Source organism: Balaenoptera borealis, assembly GCF_965194805.1.
Source record: "Balaenoptera borealis genome assembly, chromosome: 10".
Classification (NCBI taxonomy): Eukaryota; Metazoa; Chordata; class Mammalia; order Artiodactyla; family Balaenopteridae; genus Balaenoptera; species Balaenoptera borealis.
The window spans coordinates 84,634,739-84,655,016 of record NC_138874.1 but is presented as its reverse complement, the minus strand read 5'-3'; the positions used below and the strand labels follow the sequence as shown (position 1 = coordinate 84,655,016).

At 37.9% G+C, this 20,278-nt stretch overlaps 1 protein-coding gene across 14 annotated transcripts in view; it reads right to left on the bottom strand.

Moving 5' to 3' along the window:
• EXOC6 (exocyst complex component 6) overlaps positions 1-20,278 on the bottom strand; it is a 208,527-nt gene that overhangs the window by 71,595 nt on the left and 116,654 nt on the right. For all 14 annotated transcript variants that reach the window (XM_082339429.1, XM_082339433.1, XM_082339436.1 and 11 more), the window contains one exon: positions 4,594-4,773. In XM_082339429.1, coding sequence (XP_082195555.1) covers positions 4,594-4,773 — 180 coding nt within the window. The remainder of the gene's footprint in view (positions 1-4,593; positions 4,774-20,278) is intronic.

Genomic DNA, 20,278 nt, shown 5'->3' with positions numbered 1-20,278 from the left:
CCTCTGATAGTCCTATGGGAAAAATGGATTCTGCCCATTTTGCAGAAGGAAAGGGTCTCAGAGAGGTTAAGCAGCTTGCCAGGATTCCAGAGCCAAGAAATTAAACATCTCAGGCTCCAACATAAGTCCTTCTAACTCTAAAGACCACCCTGTGCTCTCCTCCCTTCATCACCCTGGTCCCTAAGAACAATAACAGATAAATGGGTCTAGCTCTGAGTCATAAAATGGCAAGTTCCCTTGAGGCAGATAATATATTTAGCAGGGCAGCTTAACATCATTATTATACATACTGCCTTTTAGCTTGCTGTTAATTCCTATGGCCAGTAGAGAGCCTGGCTTCTCTGCTAGAGCACAGGGAAATGCAGATGAGGAGATAATTTAACAAGGAAGCAAGGAAGCTCTTTACTTTTCCGTCCTCTGCATAGGCTTGCACTGGCTGACTCTTAAGAGAAACAGGTGAGGGAAGTAATATACCAATACTCTCACGCATCCAACCCCAGAGATAGGAGGTATTTAAAGCAGACATTACTGGTGATCTTCCAAATCCTGCAGCTTTCTACCACAACCACAGTGTAGTAGAAAAGAGAAAACAATAAAGTTCTTTCTCTGGGCTCCATCAAAACCATTATTATCCATTAACTTCTATTGTTCTCATACCCTGTGAGCAGAGAACAAAATTCTATTAGGTGGATTATAACTTTTCTAGAACGAATGGAACTTTTACTAGGCAATGTGGCCAGCAACTACATATCATGTCTATCTTTAATGGAGAAAATGTTCTTTTGCAACAATGGTAGGGACTGACAAAAAATAAATATGCAATGAAGCTAAGAATGGAGCTTTTAAACTAAAAGTCTTAGGTATTTTTTAGGGTTGGGGGCGAGAGAGTCATCTTTATCCCACAGAACCTACTTCTCTGTCCAATTATTTGCAGTACTGGCACTATTTGCACTATTTGAAAGAGTGACCCTTGGTTTCATAGCTCCCATTGACTCAAACTCATGGCATTGTTTATTAACACTGCCAAAACCAACAATCATGGAGCCAAAACTAGCTCCCCCCTGTAATTCCTCATGTCTATACATGGATAAGCTGATCGACTTGGGACTGACTGTGATAAATAAATATCTTCTGAAGATTCCTTTAGTTTGAAAGAGTCCAAAACTGGCCCCTCTTTCTATCTGGGTACAAAGGTAACCTGAAGATAAGGATTTATTTTCAGCTTAAAACACTTAAATAAAAATGGTAGCTTATATAATGCCATATGTTGCTTAGAAAAATAATACATTTAATAACATTGCCTCTGTTCTTTGCTCGAAAGAACACAAACTAACTGGATATTTTATACAATTTCAGGATTTCAGAGAATTAATACACTAAGCCATAATATAATTATCAATCTTGTTAAAATTTACCATAGGCAATAATTTAATATTTTTGCTTTGGAATTATGCTTTTAGTTCATCCCTTGAATAAGAATATACTGTTGTTAGTACCATTTTTTTCTTTTCCTAGCTGTAAACTATAATTTTCTTCTTATTTGGTCATGTTCTACATTTATTGTTGGTCTACATTGTATAAAAGTGTATTTCCTTTGCAGAAAAACCCATGTTAGATGACATAAAAATCCAAAATGGCACACAAAGATTCACCTAAAACTACACAAAATATCATAATAGATCAGATGAGTGACAGGAGTCTGTCATTCTCAATGTCACCAGAGTATGTCCTATGAAAAAGCAGAATTTCCCTGTAGATGTCAGTCTCCTGAGGTGAGGCATTAACCCCAAACATTTCTAACATATAACCTCTCTTAATCTTACCCTAGTTATGCACAAAATCCCTACCCATCATCTCATGTCAAGCTGCGAAGCAGATACTGCAACAATAGAAACATGACGTGTGTGTATCTTGTGTATGTGTGCACACATGTGCATGTGTTTATTCTTGAGGATTGGTTTTGGCTGGAAGCACGGAGATTTACATTGACAAGGTGAATTCAAATTAATTCAACAATTATTTAATGCATACTTTTATGAAATTAATTGATATAAAAATTATACACACATACACACACACACACATACATACAGGTTCCCTTTTTCAACTCAAGGACAACAGTGAGGAATGCAGTACCATCCCTGGGTAAGCTTCTAAAAGTTCTTTGGCACAAATCCACTGTTAAAATCTCTTTAAGAAATTCTTCTATTTATTTTTTAGCAACACCTTCCTTCAACTATTCTAAGTGGCCCTTCGATGGGGAAAGAGTGAAGGGTGAGGAGAATAACATTTTTTTTTTTTTTTTCATTTTAAACAAGGGAGATGGTTGGAAGCAGTTGGGTAGGCTCCATATTAAATTTTTTTGTGTCTAGCAACATCTTATCATGAGATTAAAAAGGTCAAAATTTCTCCCTATTTTATTTGTACAAAACTATTCCATTCACATTTTAACAGTAGTTCTTATTTTTTTAAATATACCTAATGAGAGAATGTGCACCCTACCATCACCTCTTTGATCTCTGCCTTCCTTTTTTTTTTTTCCCCTTTGGTCGCACCATGTGGCTTGTGGGACGTTAGCTCCCCAACCAGGGACTGAACCTGGGCCCTCCGCAGTGAAAGTGCAGAGTCCTAACCACTGGACCGCCAGGGAATTCCCTTTGCATCCCTCTTCTGAAGAATCCAGTGTTTCAGCCTATTCACGCTCAAATGTCCCTGTTACATCTTTTTTTTTTAATGTTTCATCAACAGATTATTCAAGATATAGATGTACTATGACTATATATTAGTATAGAACAATGCTCCTATTTTACTTTCAATCTCTAACCTAAAAATATCCAACAATTCCTTGGCCTTTTCTGATAGGAAAAGGCATTGATTACATTGACTTTCATAAAAACTACTCCTATTAGAGTTTATTTCTATTTAAGCCTATGCTGTCAACTTCAGGGTTTTGTTTTGGGTTTGGTGGAAAGAGAGTTGTAGTTATTTGGGTTAAAAAGTAAAACAAATTAAAATTTCAAACAACTGACTAAAGAGGTATCATGATCCCTGATTTCAAACTATACTACAAAGCCACAGTAATCAAAACATGGTATTGGTACAAAAACAGACACACCATTCAGTGGAACATAATAGAGAGTCCAGGAATAAACCCACACATACATGGACAACTAATTTACAACAAAGAGGCCAAGAACATACAGTGGAGAAAGGAGAGTCTCTTCCATAAATGGTGTTGGGAAAACTGGGCAGCCACATGCAAAAAAATGAAACTAGACCACTATCTTATACCATACACAAAAATTAACTCAAAATGGATTAAAGACTTGAAACTATAAAATTTCTGTAAGAAAACATAGGAGGTAACCTCCTTGACATTGGTCTTAGCCATGTTTTTTTAGATCTGACTCCAAAGGTAAGAGAAACAAAAGCAAAAATAAACAAATGTGCTACATGAAACTAAAAAGCTTCTGCACAGTGAAGGAAACCATCAACAAAATGAAAAGGCAATGAGAGAAGATATTTGCAAATCATATACCCAATAAGGGGTTAATATCCAAGATATATAATGAACTCACACAACTCAACAACAAAAAAACAGCTGAAAAACTGGACAGAAGATCTGAATAGATATTTTTCTAAAGATGACATACAGATGGCCAACAGGCACATGAAAAGATGTTCAACATCACTAATCATCAGGAAAATGCAAATCAAAACTTCAATGAGATATCACCTCACATTTGTTAGAATGGCTATTATCAAAACAACCAGAAATAATAAGTACTGGAGAAAATGTGGAGGAAAGGGAACCCTCATATGCTGTTGGTGAGAATGTAAACTGGTGCAGCCACTATGGAAAACAGTATGGAGAGTCCTCAAAAAATTAAGAGTAGAACTGCCATATGATCCAGCTGTTCCAGTTCTGCATATTTATTTGGAGAAACAGGAAGACACAGATGTGAAAGTATATGCACCCCTATGATCACTGAAGCATAATTAACAATAGCCAAGATATGAGAACAACCTAAGTGTCCATCAATGGATGAATATGTAAAGAAAATGTGGCACATGTATAAAACAGAATGCTATACAGCCATAAAAAAGAAAGAAATCTTGCCATTTGTGACAACATGGATGGACCTTGAGAGTATTATGCTAAGTGAAATAAGTCAGATGGAGAAAGACAAATACTGTATGATTGCATTTGTATGTGGAATCAAACAAAACAAAAACAAACAACAAACTCAAAGATACAGAGAATAGATTGGTGGTTACCAGAGGGGTAGGGGTTGGGGGGGAGGGTGAAGTGGGTGAAGGGGATGGTAACTAGACTTATGGTGGTGGTCACTGTAGTGTATACAAATATTGATTTATAATGTTATACATCTGAAATTTATATAAATGTTATATACTAATTTTTACTCAATAAAAAATAGCTAAGATTCTTCACAAATTGATTTGTAAAAACAGAAAAGAAATATTCAAGCTAGGAAGTTGGTTTAAACAAGTAAGCCTTCAACTAAAATTGAATTCTAAAATATACTTTAGTAAGCAAAATTATAACAATTTTTTGAAATTTTTTATACTTACAGGCAAATGAGTAAACACTTGAAAGATGCTTCTCAAAAAATTAATAAGATCCATTAAGTAACCACTAGCTCTTCCATCTGGCTCAGACATTGTCCAGTCATAATCAGCAAGCTGAACAAATTCATCAATTTTCTGATTAAGTTTGGTATATATTTCTCCTTCTGCTGCATGTCGGGCATCCTGACAGGGGACAACATAAAAAGTAAGAAACAGTTACAGAAGCAGTTAATAAAACAAGTTTTCTTAAAATTCTAAATTTTGTTTTTTATTTTTCTTTGGTCTAACATTTTAAATATTTATTCAAAGTCCAAGAAAACTGTTGGATTTTTGGCTGGAAGTACTCTATTTATTTGAGTAGATATCACTTTTTTTCCAACCTTACTATCACCTTTTTCGTCTTTATCTGGTAGTAGAACTTATTAGTTATCAACTCTGAATTGTTCTCACAGCTCTAAGAAATGGAAAACGGAAGTTGTCAAGAATGCAGAAGACCACTCCCATCCGTTGACTCACTGAGGGAAATTAAGTTGGACTAACACAGAAGAAATGAAACTTACTGGTGTTTTGAGTCAAAGAGCCCCCCACCCCCGCTGCTGCACACAAAATAGTTAACTTCTCAAAGGAGGAGAAAAGAAACAAAGGGAGTGATGCAAAAATAGCAGAGTAAGGATATACAAACATTTTCTGATCCATAAAAGCATCAAGAAAACTAGCAAAAGTTGTCAAAAATCAATTTTTCCAGAAGTCTAGAAATTAATTCAAAACTTGTAGCAATTCAAGCAGCATTATTCATGAAAACTTTCTGAATCTTGGTAAGGAAACAAGCTTTGTGATGTTTTGATGTGCCCCATTCCCACTCTCCTTGCCCGGATCCAGCTCCACAGTATCCTTGAAAATCAACATCCCACAACTGTGGTGCAAACCAGCAGCCTGTCAGTGAACAAAGTGGGGCAGAATGGACTGGAGCTCCTTCAAAGCCACATTCCCAGATAATTATCATTATTTGACCTATCTGGTGGTTCCCTGGAAGACATCACTTGCAGAGATGTCTTTATATGACCTAAACTGGGGATTGCCCAGAGCAGAAAGCCTTTTTCTTGGGGGCATTTGTTAAAAACAATTATAGGCAATTGTTTAACATCACAGATACCTTAGGTGGTGGATAATAGCTAGGGTATACAATAAGCTAACCAAAAAGCTTAATAGGAAAAACTGGGGAATGAGATGTCCATAGATGGCTTTGAAAAGCTCTGACACATTCCTGGGAACCTAGAAGACTATGTACATGCGTAGGGCTGTTCACCTGCTCAGGAAAGACCTGAGAAAGCTCTAAGCTCTCACTTACAGCTGATCCTGAAGCTCTGTGCAAGCAGGAAGTGAAGGCTAATGCAGAGTTGTCAAATGCCTGATTGCTGAAGGCATGCCCCAATACACACAGAGAGTCCCTTAGCAAAGACTGGGAGACTGACTGGTTCCAGGTTTTTAAGGAAATCTATGTCCAATCATTAGCTGGCCACTAAGCTAACCAAGCAGAGACTTAAGTGGCCACGCACGACAAAAAATACAGACTTTACAGAATTAATTCAGACAAGTCATGAAACAACCACCAAGAAGAAACAACAAACCCTGGGGAGAGAAGAGAATCTGACTTCCAGAATTGCCACATTACATTATTTAATTAATTTATTTATTTAAAAAATATTATTGGAGTAGAGTTGATTTACAACGTTGTGTTAGTTTCAGGTGTACAGCAAAGTGAATCAGTTATACATATACATATATTCATTCTTTTTAAAGATTCTTTTCCCATATAGGCCATTACAGAGTATTAAGTAGAGTTTTCTGTGCTATACAGTAGGTTCTTATCAGTTATCTATTTTACTATTAGTATGTGTATATGTCAATCCCAATCTCCCAATTTATCCCTGCCCCCCCCTTATCCCCTGGTAATCGTATGTTTGTTTTCTACATCTGTGACTCTACTTCTGTTTTGTAAATAAGTTCATCTGTACCCTTTTTTTAGATTCCACATATAAGCAAAATCATATGATATTTGTCTTTCTCTGTCTGACTTACTTCACTTAGTATGACAATCTCTAGGTCCATCTATGTTACATTATTTTAAATCTTTTTTTTTTCTTTAATTTTTATTTATTTATTTTTTGGTCACGTTGGGTCTTCGTTGCTGTGCACAGGCTTTCTCTAGTTGCGAGAGCGAGGGCTTCTCTTGTTGTAGAGCATGGGGTCTAGGCACACGGGCTTCAGTAATTGCAGCACGCGGGCTCAGTAGACGTGGCTCGCGGGCTTAGCTGCTCCGTGGCGTGTGGGATCCTCCCAGACCAGGGATCGAACCCATGTCCCCTGCATTGGCAGGCGGACTCTTAACCACAGCACCACCAGGGAAGTCCCTGTTATATTATTTTAAATGTCCAGTTTTCAACAAAATTTACAAGTTGCACAAAGAAACAAGAAACTATGAGACACTGCACTACAAGACAAAGGTTTTAAATCAGCTATTTAAAATAACCAAAGAACTAAAGGAAAATATGAGAACAATACCTCACAAAATTGACTATAAATTAAGAGACAGAAATTACTTTTAAAAAAGAAGAACCTAATAAAAATTCTGCAGTTGAAAAATACAATAAATGAAATGAAAAAATCATTACAGGGGTTCAACAGCAAATGTGAGTAGGCAGAAGACAAAGAAGATTAGATCAACAATATCAACCAACTAGACCTAACAGACATCTATTGAACATTCAACTCAATATTAGCAGACCATGCATTATTCTCAAGTGAACAAAGGACACTATCCAGAACAGAGCATATGTTAGGTCATAAAACAAACCTTTAAAGTACTGAAATCATACAAAGTATGTTCTCTGACCACAATGGAATGGAATTAGAAATTAATAACAGAATGCGTTGGAAAATTCACAAATATATGGAAGTTAAACAAGAGACTCCAATAAATAACTAATGGGTCAAAGAAGAAATCATGATCAAAATCAAAAACTACTTTGAGGGACTTCCCTGGTGGTCCAGTGGTTAAGACTCAGCGCTTCCACTGCAGTGGGCGCAGATTCGATGTGGTCGGGGAAGTTCCACATGCCGCACGGTGAGGCCAAGTAAACAAACAAACAAAAAACAAAAAACTTTGCGATAAACAAAAATAAAAACACACTATCAAAACGTACAGGATACAATGAAAGAGGTGCTTAGAGAGAAATTTATAGCTATATGTGCCTATATTATAAATGAAGAAAGATCTCACATCAATAACCTAAACTTCCAACTTAAGAAGCTAGAAGAAGAAATGAGAGCTGTGGGTTCTCACTCAGACAGCAGCACTCTGACAGAACAGCATGAGGGATGTTGGGGGACTGAAGATTAGGCATTGTGTCTTTTGGAACCAAGGCAAAAGATCTTCACGCCTATGCTTCTCTTTTAAAGGATCACATAGACTTGGACAAAAAGCATTTTGAAAGTTAAAACTAGAACAATCTCTGCCTTTCTCTCAGTTTTTTTTAGACTGTAAAAGGCCCTGGAATTCCTTTTATCACCTTAAGGAGGGTGGACAACTTGCCACTCTGGCTAGTAGAGCTGAGAGCTAGATTTAATTTGATGGTGGTTGGGGGCAGTGGTGGTGGCAATGTGATATTTCTGGCAAAACTAATACTTATTGGGAATTCCCTGGCAGTAGAGTGGTTGGGACTCTGAGCTTTCACTGCCGAGGGTGCAGGTTCAATCCCTGGTCAGGGAACTAAGATCCCGCAAGCCACACATCACGGCCAAAAAGGAAAAAAAAACCAAAACTAATATTTATTTAGATTCATATCTTGACTAAGAAGAGACCTAAGTATCACTCACCATTATCAGTCCCATAATATATTTGAATACAACTTAACCTAATATATCATTTATATCATGTCTATGAATAACAGCAGTACGAAGACACAGATATCTCCCGCCCTCAAGGATCTCACAATCCAGGAAGAGATACAATTATTATAAAACATGATTAGTGCTACATTAGAGGTTTAAAACAAAGCATGCTAAGTAAACAAAGGAGGAAATGATTACTACTTATTTGATAAAAAGCTTTGTAGAAGGGATGTCATTTGAGTTGTAACTTTTAAAAATATAATCAGGAACCCTTACTTTGGTATTTTGGTTTGTGTGCCTTAAGAAATTTTCAAAAAAAGAACAGTGTAAGAGAAGGTAAACATGGACAATAAAAACGCACCATTTTCGCATTTCAATGCTTTTTTGGCTCCCTCTCTAATTTTCACAATGTCTAACCACTTACTACTCACGTTGGGTTGAAGAAAACTAACTACTGGTAGACATCTTTCCATTTGCATGCTTGCCTACACAGTAGGATTGAAACAGGAATTCCAAGAAAGATTTTTCTGTTCTCCCTACTCAGAGGTCTAACACAAATTTGACACAGATAACGAAAACTTTCAACAGTGTCTCTCCTCAACTATAAAGGAAAACAAACATTGTTTTAAATAAACAGGAATTTAAGATAAGGTAATGTTATTAACTGAAATTTTAATAATTATTAAATATGACAGTAGCTAAATGAGTTCTGACTCAAAATAAAATTAACTACAGCAACTTAAGCTCTGTTAAAATTTCTAATGCAATGTAAATCTACTCAGAAAAATCTTAAGATTGAGGAATTTAACATTAGAGTTTATCAATAACACTGTATCAGCCACTATAAATTTGGTACTTTTAGGTAATGTAGGTACAAAACACCCACTAAAATGTAAGCTCCATTAAGGCAGAAAGTTTGTGTCTGTTTCTGTTCACTGATTAATCCTTAGCACCTAGAACAGTGCTTGCAACAGAGTAGACAGTTGATGAGTACTTGTTAAAAAAATTTTTTTTAATCACTCCTGCCCCAAAGAAGTTTATGACCTAGTTGGGAAAGAAAAGCAGCACAAATAAAATAATCACAGAATGAATAAATATTAACAAATTAGTAATGACTACATGTGTAGTAAAAGTGTAGTGAAACAGGAGAGATCATGCGGGCTGGAAAGGTTTATATCACTTGCTGTTCCAGTTACTATTGTTGAGTAACAAACTACCCCCCAAATCTTAGTGACTTAACATAACAGGCATTTTATTATGCTCACAGATCCCATGGGTTAGGAATGCAGACAAGGAACAGTAGGGATGACTTTGTTCCACTCTATCCAGGACCTCAACTGGGATGACTTGAAGGCTGAGAATGAGACTCAACAGCAGGGGATTAGAATCACCTGGAGGTTTCTTCACTCACATGTCTGGATAGGCAGACTCTCCATATGGCTTGGCTTCCCCACAGCATGGTGGCTACAGGGTACCTGGACTTCTTACATGGCAGCTCAGGCCTCCAAGCATGTGTGTTCCATGCTTGGATTAAGGTGGAAACAACATTGCCTTTTATGTCCTAGCTTCAGAGTCTCACAACATTGTTTTCCCTGTCATCTATTGGTTAAAGCAGTCACAAGCCTGCCCAGATTCCAGGGGAGGGGACATAGATCCCCACTTCTTAATGACAGAAGTGTCAAGAAATTTGTAGTCATTAAAAAAAATCACCATCTTGCTAATAATGAATAATGGAAAAATTATCTATAAAAACTACAGGCCAGGGGTTTGAGAAAATAAGAAGAGGTTTGATGGCCACTATTTCACTTATCTATACATCTTGAGGAAATTACTTAACTTTTGTAAATCCTAGTTTTTCATCTATGAAAAGAGCATCATCATCACTCAGAGAGCTCTTCTGAGCATTACACAAGTTTCTACCATTAATGCAAAATACCTAACAGTACTTGGTACCTAGTAGGTGCTCAAAAAAATTTAGTTTCCTTGCACCTACTAGTGTTGGGTACTTAGTAATGCTCAATAAATGTTTCTTAAGTGAACCGTATTAAGACAATTAGTATAATCTCAAGCCTTTCAAACTGCCCAATTAGCTTAACTTAACTACTTCAGTAGTTGTGGCATGCCGGCCCTAAAGAGCATGGGCTTCAGTAGTTGTGGCATGCGGGCTCAGTAGTTGTGGCTCACGGGCTCTAGAGCGCAGGCCCAGTAGTTGTGGCGCATGGGGTTAGTTGCATGTGGGATCTTCCCAGACCAGGGATCGAACCTGTGTCCTCTGCATTGGCAGGTGGACTCTTAACCACTGCGCCACCAGGGAAGTCCAGAAACATGTTTTAAAGTTAACACCTGAAAGGACTTTGCTAAGGACTAAGGATTCCGCTTATTTTATAATCCAGACAAATATAATCATTAGAAAACAGGTGCATGAGCTGACTCACTACATTTTATTTTTAAAGAAACAGGAGCAAGGAAAGAAACACAGAAAAAGATTTCATTGTAACTTTTGCTGTATTTATACACAAGGATACACTGAATTATTTGGTAAGATATTTCTAAAAGAGATCATTAATTGTTATTTAGAGACTGTTAAGAAAATTAGTTTGGACTTCCTGGGTAGTTATACTACAGGTGAAACTGAAATACTCTCAATCCTTATGACCTGACCAGAAAGTCAAGAACATATCAACTAACTCCTAAATTAAATTTTAAAAGATTCAGCTTATAAACAAAGCAATTAATTCCTCCTTTGCTTGTTAAAGAAACAGTGCCCTCTGGAGACAGAAATGTATGCCGCATAACTTGAGAACTATTTTTTATTTCAATGTACAAGAATTAAGTGATACCATACTATCAGTGGTTCTTAACCACAGGTGTGCAACAGAATCACCCTAAGAACTTATTTAAACAGACATATGCACAAACTCCATGCTAGACCTCACAGACCATAGGCATGTGTGTTCTGAATAAAAATAAGTAGTAATATCACTGAGTATTTTAGTAAACATCTATGATTTACTGTCTATCATCCATTCCCCCTTCTTGGAAAAGTCCCCAGATACATTTTGGAAAAATCACTCTGCCCCCCATTCACAGCTCTATTTGGTCTGGATAGGACTGATCTAGTGCCAAGGATGGATCCTGATGAGTTTAAGCCAACTAACCATGGTCATCCTCTTACCCACAGGGAGTTCCTTAGCAGCTAGTAGAGGGACACACTCTTTTAGATGATAGAGCATGAGGATATAAGGTTTGGAACTGTGACCTCGCAGCCATTTTACTACCAGAGGAGAAAGCCTATAGCTGCTGCCCCACCATGTACAGTCTGAAGATGAGGCCAAAACTGCATAAAGTGGAGTTCAAAGACAGAAGGACTCTGGGTCCTTGGTGACATTTCCTGAGCAGCTGGCTCTGCCTTACATGGAATCTGCCCTATTCTTGGACTTTCCAGTCATACTGGCTAATAATTTCCCTCTCTTGTTTAAGATGGTTCGAGTTGGGTTTTCTATCAGTTCTTGTCAATTTTCTTTCAGTTTCCTTGATTAATACAAGTGGCTTAAAACATTTTATTGAACATTCTAGAAAAAGAAAGGTTACATTTAATATTACTCATTTGGAGCAAGGGGAACACTTCTATGACATTTTTCTGAGCCTTAAAAATCTAAGCAGGAGATGAAGTTGGAATTGTCAAAATGAAGGTGTCCTCCCTAGCTAATTTCTTCCTGCTCTTAATTCAAGAAATGATGCTTGGGGCTTCCCTGGTGGCGCAGTAGTTGAGAATCTGCCTGCCAATGCAGGGGACACGGGTTCGAGCCCTGGTCTGGGAAGATCCCACATGCCGCAGAGCGACTAGGCCCGTGAGCCACAATTGCTGAGCCTGCGCGTCTGAAGCCTGTGCTCCGCAACAAGAGAGGCCGCGATAGTGAGAGGCCCGCGCACCGCGTTGAAGAGTGGCCCCCACTTGCCGCAACTAGAGAAAGCCCTCGCACAGAAACGAAGACCCAACACAGCCATAAAGAAATAAATAAATAAAATTAAAAAAAAAAAAAAAGAAATGATGCTTTGATAACCTATGCTCTTGATCTGGAAATTTCTAAATGTTAGTAGCATATAGCATCCAACTCGTTAGTCAACATCACTAGTGATACTATAGACGGAGGGAAAAAAGTAGATAAGACTAAACATAGAAACCTAGCAATCAGTTATGATGCGGGAAGGGATATGACAGGAGCAGTTAAAAAGAAATACATCTAAGATAACTCCAGATTTTCCAGGAAAGGAAGCAAGAAAAATGGTGGTACTACCATAAAAAATCAGACAGGCAGAAAGAGGAGCCAATTTTAAAAATTATGATTTTTTTATTTACATATTTTAGATATCAGTGTGACAAGGGAAGTTGTTTTAGTCTAATATTTGGCACCTAAAATCAATTAAAAAAGAAAAATGATTTGCTTCCTTATGCTTCAGCTTAATTTAATGAAATAGCTACTTATCACTAGGTTTTTTAATTATACAATATTACTGTGATTCAAAAATAAAAGTTGTAGGTTTTAGGATATGCTTGGTTGCCTTATATACATGCAAATCATATATTACCTCTTGATCAATAACACTCTGGATTAAACAAAGCTCAAGACCTGCTCCACAAAGAACTAAGAGGTCAAATGTAAAAAGTGAAAGAAAGTTTATATTAATTACAAGAACTGAAGTTTTCATAAAGTTCTAGAAAACTCTTTGATTTTTTTTTTTTTGGCCATGCCACGGATTATGAGGGATCTTAGTTCCACAACCGGGGATCAAACCCATGCCCCCTGCAGTGGAAGTGTGGAGTCTTAACCACTGGACTGCCAGGGAAGTCCCTAAAAGATATTTCTTCATAAAGAACATAGTCAACATGTAGTATAAATCAGGGATGCATAATCTCATAGTTCTAAAGTCAACAGGTCACAAATAGTATACTAACTGTTCCATTAGAGATACAGATTACTGTAGGAGTTACAGTTAATTACACCTAAACAATTTCCATGGGGCAAATCCAAAACTCTTCTTAAGATAACTAGACTTAGATAATACAAGCTGGGACTTCCTTGGTGGTCCAGTGGCTAAGACTCTGTGCTCCCTATGCAGGGGGCCCGAGTTTGATCCCTGGTCAGGGAATTAGATCCTGCATGCTGCAACTAAAAAGATCCCGCATGCTGTAACGAAGACTGAAGATCCCGAGTACCACAATTAAGGCCCGATGCAGCCAAATAAATAAATAAATAAATAAATAGTTCTTAAAAAAAGATAATAAAAGCTAAAGTAGCACACAGAAAGCTAAGGCTCAGATGAGAGAAAAAGAAGCTGAAGACAGAATTTAAGGAACCTGATACCAACTGTCGAGAAAGAATTATATTTTCCCCCAGAAGAAACATTCAAAACACATGTAAACCAAACATGATTTTTAAACAAAATATGCATGCTTATTAACACAAAATAAATAAATATGATTTTATATCCCTTCTGCTGGGTCATTGCATTTCAGGTTCAGGATCTCTGAACTTTCTTATCTTGAGCTTTCTAGCTTCTAAGAATGGGTTTATACCAGTTCTTCCCTTCCCTCACCTCTGCTGATTGCAATCCTACCCATGCTCCAAATTGATGCAATACCCAAATGCCTTCAGGGTCCAGGCAGGGAAACATAAATGAGTATGACTGGCAAGGTGACTGTGGCAGGCAGGATGACTATGGAGCATAAATCTCATCTAAAGGTGAGATTCCAAATGGTATAAAACCAAATCAAACACGTCTACAGGACCACATTTTTCTATTTGTTATACACTGTGGTTATTTCTTTGTAGTTATCTGCCCTTTTAGATTAAAAAATCCTAGTGGTGGGTTTCCCTGGTGGCGCAGTGGTTGAGAATCTGCCTGCTAATGCAGGGGACGCGGGTTCGAGCTCTGGTCTGGGAAGATCCCACATGCCGCAGAGCAACTAGGCCCGTGAGCCACAACTACTGAGCCTGCGCGTCTGGAGCCTGTGCTCCGCAACAAGAGAGGCCGCGATAATGAGAGGCCCGCGCACCGCGATGAGGAGTGGCCCCCACTTGCCGCAACTAGAGAAAGCCCTCGCACAGAAACGAAGACCCAACACAGCCATAAATAAATAAATAAATAAATAACTGATTGAAGGACTTAAAAAAAAAATCCTAGTGGTTAAGAACCATTCCACAACCCTTCCTCAGCAACTAGCACAGTACAATAGAAATATATTTTTGCTCTATAAATATGATTTAGCATATCCTCCCAGTCCAAAACTATCAGTTTAGATGAAAAGTTCCAAGCAATTATTGATTTGTCCCAGAAAAATGTCCTTTGGGGGACTTTCCTGGTGGCGCAGTGGTTAAGAATCCGCCTGCCAATGCACAACTCCTGAAGCTGAAACTAAATAAATAAATAAATGAATTTATTTTTTAAAATGTCCTTTGGGACACAATCAAAGCCTCACTTTAGATAGGACAAAGTATTTCTTTTTTTTTTTTTTTTTTTTGGCTGCGTTGGGTCTTCATTGCTGTGCATGGGCTTTCTCTAGCTGTGGCGAGTGCGGGCTACTCTTTGCTGTGGTGAGTGGGCTTCTCATCGCGGTGGCTTCTCTTGATGTGGAGCACGGGCTCTAGGCACGCGGGCTTCAGTAGTTGCGGCATGTGGACTCTGTAGTTGTGGCACACAGCCTCAGTAGTTGTGGCTCGCGGGCTCTAGATCGCAGGCTTAGTTGTGGTGCACAGGCTTAGTTGCTCCGCGGCATGTGGGATCTTCCCGGAGCAGGGATCAAACCCATGTTCCCTGCGTTGGCAGGCGGATTCTTAACCACTGTGCCACCAGGGAAGTCCCAGGACAAAGTATTTCATTTCTTGCTCCTTACCAAAGTAGGTCCTAGAAAAACCTAAGTCTACCACAGAGCCACTTGCTAAGCTACTCCACTTCTAACAATAGGCCAAAAAGGGCAGTATATGTTTTGAACTAGAATCAGAGTCTAGAATAATTCAAAATCCAGCTTCTGGATTATCTGGGACCGTTGTAAATCATTATAAATTGAATCATTTTCTAATTCTCAAATTACCAAACTACCTCCTTTTTCTTTTAAAAAGGCAAGTGCTACATATTTACCTTTCCAGTTTTCAGGGACTTCTGTATCTCAAAAGTTTTTTTTTTTTTTTTTTTTTAAAGATTGACGTTTCTTTTTATTATTTATTTATTTATTTATTCATTTATTAATTACTTATGGCTGTGTTGGGTCTTTGTTTCTGTGCGAGGGCTTTCTCCAGTTGCGGCAAGCGGGGGCCACTCTTCATTGCGGTGCGCGGGCCTCTCATTATCGCGGCCTCTCTTGTTGCGGAGCACAGGCTCCAGACGCACAGGCTCAGTAGCTGTGGCTCACGGGCCCAGTTGCTCCGCGGCATGTGGGATCTTCCCGGACCAGGGCTCGAACCCATGTCCCCTGCATTGGCAGGCAGATTCTCAACCACTGCGCCACCAGGGAAGCCCATCTCAAAAGTTTTTAAGAATGTCTAGGGGCTTTGGAGTAGCATCTGCCACTTCTTAGGTAATCTAGGTTGTTTGTGATCAGGTCTGCACATCATCTGATATAGCTTTTTAAAGTATCCTCAACCATTTCCTTCCCTATTCTGTTTCTGCTTTCCACACCTTTATAAGAGGCACTTGCTGTAAGTAACTGCCTACTGATGATAAATTACAGAAAAACAGAAAGCTGAGCACATTCATGTATCAATGGGGTCCATAAATTTTGTGATCTTCCTCTTTTGCTTATAGAGCTGAAAAATGCTTTTTTTTTCTGTTAAGCTTCTATATTTTTGGCGAAGTAGCATCCCCATTTTTTACTTTTCTGTATAATTAAACTAATTATTTATTCAATAAATATTTAAGCTTTGGCTTTTTGCTTTTTTCTGATCTATCTTTTAGGACTTTACGTCATTCAAATGTATTAAATCAGCTGCAAGCATGAAACTGCTTTATGCAGCCCTCTCTAATGGGGGGAAGATAAGGAGAAGCTGGTGGTAATGAGTGACAAAAGAAATAAATGTCACGTACTTTTTAAAAATGACAACCAAGTTGCATAAATAAAACACTAAGTTGTACAAAGGAACACTCCACCAATAACACAAGACTATGTACAAAGCACATGAGTAATCAGAAGTTGAAATGTAATTAATCAGTCAAGAAGTAATACTGCAAGTGTAATAGCAAAGCAGAAATAAATCAACTTTATATGTAAAATAATGTAACAGTTATAACTTAAATGAGAAATTTTTAAACTTCCTAACACCTTACTAGTTTTAAAAGTATGATTATATCAGTTTATGAATTTATATTTTTACCACTAAAAATTAAATAAATAAGAATTTTATTTTATTCATACAATAACACCTCAGTTATTCAGAGGTCACATTTGCAGTCAATAATCAAGAAGAAAGCAAAAACAAGTCTCTGAGTAGCTGAAAATAAACTGTAGTAAATTTTATAATGGAATACTACACTGAATTGAAAATAAACTACAGTTACATGCAGCAACACAAATGAAATATTCCAAAATATCACATTGAGTGAAAGAAGTGAGATACACAAAAAGATGCACTATATATGATTCCATATAAATAGTGCCCCAAACAGACAAAACTAATCAGTACTATTAAGAGTCAGTACTGAAAGGCAGAGATAATGATTGGGAAGAGGGATGAGGAAGGCTTCTACAATACTACTTACCTAATGTTTTATTTCTTGATTTCATAATTACATGGGTGAGTTCACTTTTTTTCAATTTAAATAGAATTTATTTTTTAGAGCAGTTTTAGGTGCATAGCAAAATTGAGAGAAAGGTACAGTGATTTCCCATATACCTCCTGACCCCACATTGCCACTGTCAAATGCCCCCCAGTGAGGTATATTTGTTACCATAAATGAACCTACATTGAAATATCATTATTACTCAAAGGCCATAGTTTAAGGTTCACTCTTGGTGCTGTATATTCTATGGGTTTGGACAAATGTATCAAGACATATATCCACCATTACAGTATCATACAGAGTGTCTAAATTATGTTCATGTTTTAGTGTTTCGTGGAAGACAGACTTGTGAGCAATGAAATTGGATATTTAGCTGAGGAGATTTCTAAGCAAAGTATTGAAGGAGCAGCTTGGTTCATACTGACTGCTTATAGTAAAATGAGAAAAGAGAGAAACGAATTGAATAAAAAATTGTTAAGCAAAAAGGAATCAGAACTTAAAGATGTGGAAAATTCTCAACTTGTCCATACTGCAAAAATTGAGAAAGCAGGTTAGCAAGAGAACTCCAAGGGTATAGCTAAACTATCACTTGGTAAAGAGATTATGGGGGACTTCCCTGGTGGTGCAGGGGTTAAGAATCCACCTGCCAATACAGGGGACAGGGGTTCGATCTCTGGTCCAGGAAGAACCCACATGCCGCAAAGCAACTAAACCCGTGCGCCACAACTACTGAGCCTGCGCTCTAGAGCCCGCATGCCACAATTACTGGAGCCTGCGCGCCTAGAGCCCGTGCTCTGCAACAAGAGAAGCCACCGCAATGAGAAGCCCGCACACCGCAACGAAGAGTAGCCCCCGCTTGCGTTAACTAGAGAAAGCCCGCGCACAGCAACGAAGACCCAACACAGCCAAAAATAAATACATACATACATACATACATACATACATAAGAGATTATGGGACTACATGAGCAGAAACTGCCAATTTGAAAATGAAGGGAGGCTACTGGACTTCTTAGATGTTACAGGACAGGACCACAGAGCTAATAGCAACAACTATGTGCTATTCTTCAAGACAAGTGAATAATAACCCCTAAGGTAATTCAGAGATCATCAGAGCTGCCTCCTTGTTCAAAAAGGGGGGCCACTGTCTCAGATTCAACAAGTCACAAGGCAGCCACCCAGAGCCTTGTGGGTGGGCCCCCTCCAGGCAGAGCTGCAGAGGCACAACCCCCACCTCAGCAAGGTTAGAAAGCAGAATACTAAACCAAAGAGGATTAGTCTTGAGCCTTATGATCTAATGAAATTCACCATGCTAAGTTTTGGACTTGCTTGGGACCTGTCACCCCTTTCCTTCTTTTCTCTTTCTCCCTATTGGAATGGAACTTCTATCCTATGCCTGTCCCACAGTTATATCTTAGAAGCACATGACTTGTCTGGTTTCACAGGTTCGCAACTGGAGAGGAATTGTGCCTTAGAATGAATCATATCTGGAGTTTCACCCATATATGATTTAAATGATATTTAGATAAGATTTTGGACGTAAGAACTTAGAGTTAACGCTGGAACAAGTTAAGACTTCGGGGGCTCTTGGGATGAAATGAGTGTATTTTGGATGCAAGGACATGAATTTTGGGGATCAGGGCAGAATGTTATGGACTGAATTATGTGCCTCCAAAATTCATATGTTGAAGCCCTAACCCCCAGTGTGATGGTATTTGGAGATGGGGACTTTGGATAATTAGGTTTAGAGGAGGTCATGAGGAACGGGGCCCTCATGATGGGATTAGCACCCTTATAAGAAATGGAGGAACCATCAGAGCTCTTTTGCTGTCTACCACATGAGGACACAGTGATAAGGTGGCCATCCGTAAGCCAGTACCTACCATGCTGGTACCTTAATCTCTGACTTCCAGCCTCTAGAACAGTGAGAAAATAAAATTTTCTTGTTTAAGCCACATAGTCTATGGCTTTTTGTTTGTTTTTTATGGCAGCTAGAGCCACTTAATGCACTGAAAAATAGGAAAGCTATTAACTTTCATACTTTAACCTTGTGCCTTGAAACTTTGTTATAGTTGCTAATTAGTTTCAGAAGTTTTTTTTTTTTAATTCTTTCAGAGTTTCTACATAAACAGTCATATCATTTGCAAAGAAAAATGGTTTTACTTCTCCCTTCACAATCGGTGTATCTTTTATTTCTTTTTCTTACTGCATTAGCTAGAACTTCCAGTTTGATGTTGAAAAGGAGTGGTGAAAGGGAACATCCTTGCCTAGTTCCTAACGTTAGTGGGAAAGCTTCAAGTTTCTCACCATTAAGTATGATGCTAACTGTAGGTTTTTTGTAGATATTCTTTATCAAGTTGAGGAAGTTCTCCTCTATTACAAGTTTACTGACAGTTTTTGTCAAGAATGGGGGTTGAATCTTATCAAATGCTTTTTCTGTATTTACTGATATAACCATGTGATTTTTCTTCTTTAGCTTGCTGATATGATGGATTATATTAACTGATTTTTGAATGATGAACAAGCTTTGCATAGTAGGATAAATCCCACTTGGTCCTGATGTAGAATTCCTTTTATAAATTGCTAGATTCAATCTGATAATATTTTGCTAAGGATTTTTGCATCTATGTTCATGTCAGATATTGGTCTGTAGTTTTCTTTTCTTATAATGTCTTTGTTTGGTTTTGGTGTTAGGGTAATGTTGGCCTCAGAGAATGAATTGAGAAGTATTCTCTCTGCTTCTATACGAAAGATACTGTAGATAATTGGTGTAATTTCTTCCTTAAATGTTTGATAGAATTCATCAGTAAACCCATCTGGGCCTGGTGCTTTGTTTCAGAAGGTTATTAATTATTGATTCAATTTCTTTAATTGATACAGGCCTATTCAGGTTGTCTATTTCTTCTTGTGTGAGTTTTGGCAGATTGTGTCTTTCAAGAAGTTTGTTCATTTCATCTAGGTTGTCAAATTTGTGGGCAGAGTTGTTCATAATATTCCTTTTTATGCTTTTCTTTCTTGAACCA